The sequence below is a fragment of the Microtus ochrogaster genome (genome assembly GCF_000317375.1).
Source record: "Microtus ochrogaster isolate Prairie Vole_2 chromosome 14 unlocalized genomic scaffold, MicOch1.0 chr14_random_1, whole genome shotgun sequence".
In the NCBI taxonomy this organism is placed as follows: domain Eukaryota; kingdom Metazoa; phylum Chordata; class Mammalia; order Rodentia; family Cricetidae; genus Microtus; species Microtus ochrogaster.
The window spans coordinates 28,737,434-28,742,964 of NW_004949096.1; the positions used below are offsets into that span (position 1 = coordinate 28,737,434).

The window sequence follows — 5,531 nt, forward strand, 5'->3', positions numbered from 1 at the left end:
TGTCACAGTGGATGACGTCACAGTGGGTGATGTCACAGTGGGTGATGTCACAGTGTGTTGAAATAAGAGCGGCGGGGCGGACATCACAGTGGGTATCAGTAAGTGTTACAGTGCACATCACAGCAGATGTCACAGTAGGCATGTGGATGTGGATTTTACAGTGGATGTCACAGTGAACTCCTGCACTCAGTGACCTGCCTTCTGACCCCTGCACTCAGTGACCTGCCTTCTGACCCCTGCACTCAGTGACCTGCCTTCTGACCCCTGCACTCAGTGACCTGGCTTCTGAGGAACCAGGGAGCAAAGAACAGGAAGCTGGGCTAGGCTTTCCCAGTGACTCTGTCCTTTCTTCTGGGGTCCCCTCTGCCTGGGATCTGAGGGGTTCAGTCTTTCTTGGAAGTAGGCACACTGCTGCCTAGAGCCAGACAGGGAGCAAGGCAGAGTGGTGATTTTCTAGAAGCCTTTTTCACCCAGGCTGCTTCTGAGCAGACCCTAGATTGACCATCGGAGACCAGGGTGCTGAGAGAGTCTTGTAGGGTCCTTTACTGAAGTCTCCCTGGGCCTAAAGGGTCACAGCAAGATTAGGGTAGTCACAATCTGGAAGTAGGTTCAGGAGCCCCTCTTGGATTCATGTTATGTGGCAGAGTAGGAAATTCAAGAGTTCAAGGCTAACCAAGGCAACCAGCACTGGCACAAGATTCTCCCAGTCATTCTACTAGTCCAGGGCGCCCCACCACACTGGGACTGAGTGTCCTAGGGAGTCACCTAGCATGTAGCACATCTCTAGCTCAGGCATCCTCTTCATCAGCCGCCCCATGAAGAACTCGGAACCGAATAGTTCAGTAGGAACGTAGGCACCATACTTCTGCATGCCCGCCTCGTAGGGGGAGAACTCGAACCATTCTGTACACAGGGAGCAATATCAGTCTCAGAAGCCATCTACACAGCTCCGCCCCCAGCCCACCAGTGCTGGCTCCAGGGACCCAGGAAACTTAGAATTGCAAACCGCAATTCCGTTGTGGGATGCAAGGGGGCGTTTGCTGCTGAACCAAACAGCTCTGCAAGCTGTGAGGCTCAAACTTTTGCTTCTTAAAGCTGAATAACAAGGGGCAAAAACGGACCCTTCTAGGCTTTCCTTTTGGGCAGCCCCCCCCCCCCAAAAAAATTTTAGCTTCTCATCTTCACTACCATCATTTCCCACCTGACTCATCAGATAAGCCCCGGTAGGCTAAGGGACACTGCCTAAGGGAAATCGCCCCCGCTCCTGGGGGAGAGTTCTGTGGAGACTGACAAAGTGTGTGCTGTACCCGCCAAGAAGGGACCCCGTCCTAAGTCACTAGCCGCCAGTGTTACCTCTGAAATCCTGGTTGCTTACATCATCCTTGACATTGATGGTGAGGTAGATGGGCAGAGGATTCTGCCCCTGGCACAAGGCGGCACGCTGTTCGGACAGTTTGCAATCATTTTTCTGTAGGGACACCAGTGGTTAGGAGAGGTGGCTCGCAAGCGGTTCGTGAGGAACAAGAGAACTATCTGAACCCATTTGCAGACTCCAGAGCCTCCCCCACCCCACCCCACCCCACCCCACCCCATCCTGGGGAGCTGTATAAGTTGCAGAGAGTCCAGATGTCAACTCTCAAAGGCACTTGGAGAATGTATAATGTGTTCTTGGGCTGTCTGGCAACACAGGCCATAAGTGAGGTGGGCTTAGCTCTGCAATTTAAAGCTGTCTCTTGCGGTGGGGGGTGGTCTGAGGATTTTCATATCTCGGGGATGGAGGATATGGTAAAGGTAGGAAAAGCCACCGCGGTCCCTTTTTATTGCCATTACTCCCAATCACCCTTGGAACCTGAACATCCGCCAGGAACTTTTGTCTTATTAATTTGGTGTTGACCCTTAAAATTTAAGAAGCAAATCTCTTTCCCTCTCCCCTCACCCACTTCTCAACTGGAGCCTTAGGACCCTGAAACTACGGGACAATCTAGGCAAGCCTTAAGTCCTCCAAGACCTGTGTTGTGTTCCAGTGTGGCAAGTCCTGCAGATATATTCCCAAAGTGAATCAGCCAGCGCAAATGAGGCCAAGCTGAGGTCCTAGGTGCCCCAGCTCTGACCCTCCGTGGTTACCCTGTGCACAAAGACTTCACTGAAGTGAACCTGGGTGGAAGGGCAAACACATGTGTGCCCAACATCTCTTAGGTCTTCTTTGAAGCAAAAGAGGGTGTTTAACACAACTGGACCCAGAGATCTGGGCGATACAGAGTTAAGTGTCCTAGAAGTAAAGCCACAGATCCAGGAAAGAGCCCAGCCAGCTATTGCTGTCAAGGGGGCTGGAGGAGGGGGAGAGACTCTCACCATAGCTAGAGTGGAAGATCAGAAGAGGTCTTCCTGTAGCTTCCTAGCTTTGCTTCTCTTCCCCTAGCCTAATTCTTCTCTATTCTAGGCTCTCAAAATGCTTGGACTTCTAGCTCAGAACACTTGGTGTGTTCTTCTCACCATGCGGGCTGCTATTGATTATTATTGCTAAAACCATTTTTTTTTTTGGTGCCTGTTGTGATATTGCATGCTTTTAATCCCATCATGTGGGAGGCAGAGGCAGGGGAATCCAAGCTCCTCTTCTGACCGCTAAGGGTACCAGGTACACATGTGGTACACATGCACACATGGAGGTGAAACACATAGACACATAAGGTGAATTTGAGCCAGCACGGTCTAAATAGTGGATTCTAAGCTAGCCAAGAATACATAATGAGAACCTACCTCCAAAAAAAATATTTTTTTTCCTCTTTTGAGATGAGTTCTTTTTTTTTGTTGTTGTTGTTTTATGTCAGGGTATTCCTACATAGCCTGGCTGTCCTAGAACTTATTATGTAGACCAGGTTTGTCTCAAGCTCATAGAGAAGATTCGCCTGCCTCTGCTTTCCAAGTGCTGGGATTAAAGGCGTGCACTACCATACCTGGTTTGAGATGGGGTCTTTATAGGTAGCTCTGGCTGGTCTTGAATTTGAGGCAATCCTCTGCCTCCCTGGTTATGGTATGTGCTACCATGCTCAGCCTTTAATTTTAAAATGTTAATTACTCACTGATGGAATTCTCACTAAGGAATAGTGGATACCCTGGTCCTGCAGAGCAGGACAAGAATTCAGATCCGTTTTATCTGAATCCAGAACCAACACTCTTAGCCTCTGCCCTCCACCTGTGCTTCATCATGGAGTCAGGGTAGAGAGGGGTTGTGGAGGGCAGGTCAGGTTATGGGTTGGAACCACATCTTAGTCCTCTCGGAATCCTCATGGCCAGTACAGCTGCAAGCATGCAGGGGTAATTAGTTAAAAGAACGAATGAGGACTGGAGAGATTGCTCAGTTGTTAAGAGCACTGGCTGCTCTGTCTGAGGACCTCTGTGGGCACCAGGCACACATGTGGTGCACACACACACGGAGGTAAACACTCACACAGAAAACAAATTCTAAATGACTTTCTTTAAATTAAAAAATGTAAGTGGAATAAGTAACTACTAAAGATAGGAGCTGACCCAGTGTGGAAGCACATGGATGCAATCCTAGCCCTTGGAAGGCTGAAGCCAGAGAATCACCACAAATTCAAGGTCAGCCTGAGCTCCAGTGTGAATCCCAGGATAGCTTGGGCTATATAATGTGAGACTTTATCTCAGAACAAGAAAAAATGAGAGTCAAGTTATTGATTGCTCAAAACGTCTCATTTCCTTTTCTTTTTGATGTGTATGTATGTTTGGCATGCACACATAGACTTTTGCATGTTTGCATGTGTGTGTGGGTACTTGAGTACATGGGCATGTGCGTGCATTCCGCTGATGTCATATGTCCTCCCCCATTGCTTCCCACTCTATCTATTAAGGGTCTCTCCCTGAATCTGGAACTTAGCAATTTCTTGCTATCCAACCAGGGATGCTTTCTCTGCTTCCTGAGTGCTGGTATTACAGAGAGTTCCATGTCTGCCTGGCTTTTATGTGGGTTCTGGGGGTCTGAACGCCCGGCTTCATGTTTGGATACGTAAGCATTTTATTCATTAAGTCATTTTCCCAGGCCAAAGTTGATGTGGCGTTCCCCTCTGAATGTTCTGATATGTTTTATTGCCATTGGTTAATAAAGAACCTGCTTTCTGCCAGTGACTTAACAGAGTAAAGCCTGGTGGAAAATCTGAACAGAGATGTAGAGAAAGAATAGGCAGAGTCAAGGAGACACCATGTAGCTGCTGAAGGAGACAGATGCCTTGGACCCTTACCAGTAAATAACAAGCCTCTTGGTAAAATACAAAATAATAGGTTAATTTAAGATGTAAGAGTTAGTAAGAAGCCTGAGCTAATAGGCTAAGCAGTGTTTTAATTAATATAGTTTCTGTGTGATTATTTTTGACCTGGGCAGCCGGGAATGAACAAGAAGCCTCCACCTACACAAACCATCTGATTACCTAGCAGAGGGAACCTGTTGGAAGATACTATGCTGTCCATCTTCCTTCTGGGAAGTTCTACTTTGACTTCAGAGCCCCCAAGACACCTCTAGAAGTGGGCCAAGATCTGGTGGGCTAGACAGAGCTAAGTGAGAAACTGCTTTGGAGCCAAGCAACAACCAGTGGCTCCTTTCTAAAGCCTAGTGTGACGGATATAGGCAGTAGCTGAGTTCATGCTGGTGTATGGGACCACATCTCTTAGGGATTCCCCACTCTACCACACCTCACATGGTTGTGCCAGCTGTACCCGACGCAGGCAGGCTCTTTTGGGGGCATATGTCACTCAGCTGTTGACTCTTAGAACAGGAAGGAACCTTGCCAGGTCTCTTTCCTTGTGGTGGCCATGAAAATGGACCGTGCAGACTTTTGGTGACCAAGAACAACACTGAAGGGTGCTGGCTGCTGCACCCTGTAATCTATGGCTGTCTATGCTGGGCCCACATTTCCTTGGACCTAATGATGAGATGCTAAGACAGGCTTAGCAGGGGACAATGCAGCACATAGCTATGTGGACCAAAGGATCCACAAGTTCTTGCTGTGAGCCTTCCTAGGCCACACAGCACTCACATAATGTACGCTTTATTTGACTTTTCTGTCTCTCCTCCACGCGGGGTCAGAATGAAGGCATGGCTGACAGTACTCTTGCTTGGCCCAGCTTCTTTCTCATTTTCTCCCACAGATGTTTAGATATGGCTTTCAGAGCTATGCTTCATCTATGCAGGGGAGCACCCAGGTGGGCCCAACACGGGGTCTCAGTCTGAAAAGGGTATGAAAGATGACCTCACCATCTTTCCCCAATATGTATTTGGACACTCCACGATTCTTCCAGCCTGAGATGTACCTGCAGGTACATCTAATCTAATCTAATCTAATCTAATCTAATCTACCCTAAAGCCTTTGGCCGCGGAGGTTCAGGATCTCTGAAGAAGAAAGACTGATACTTGATATCAGTCTGGGCAGATGGAACCCAGGAAAGGCTGAACACCCACCTTATCGCCTAGGCAGATGGAACCCAGGAAAGGCTGAACACCCACCTTATCGCCTAGGCAG

At 48.4% G+C, this 5,531-nt stretch overlaps 1 protein-coding gene across 2 annotated transcripts in view; it reads right to left on the minus strand.

Annotated features, from left to right (window-relative positions):
• Window positions 1-5,531, minus strand: part of Pla2g4e (phospholipase A2 group IVE) — a 79,358-nt gene that overhangs the window by 6,828 nt on the left and 66,999 nt on the right. For both annotated transcript variants that reach the window (XM_005364295.2, XM_026787726.1), the window contains exons 14-15: window positions 1,354-1,468; window positions 766-903 (exon numbers count right to left, since the gene is read on the minus strand). In XM_005364295.2, the coding sequence (XP_005364352.1) occupies window positions 766-903; window positions 1,354-1,468 (253 nt within the window). The remainder of the gene's footprint in view (window positions 1-765; window positions 904-1,353; window positions 1,469-5,531) is intronic.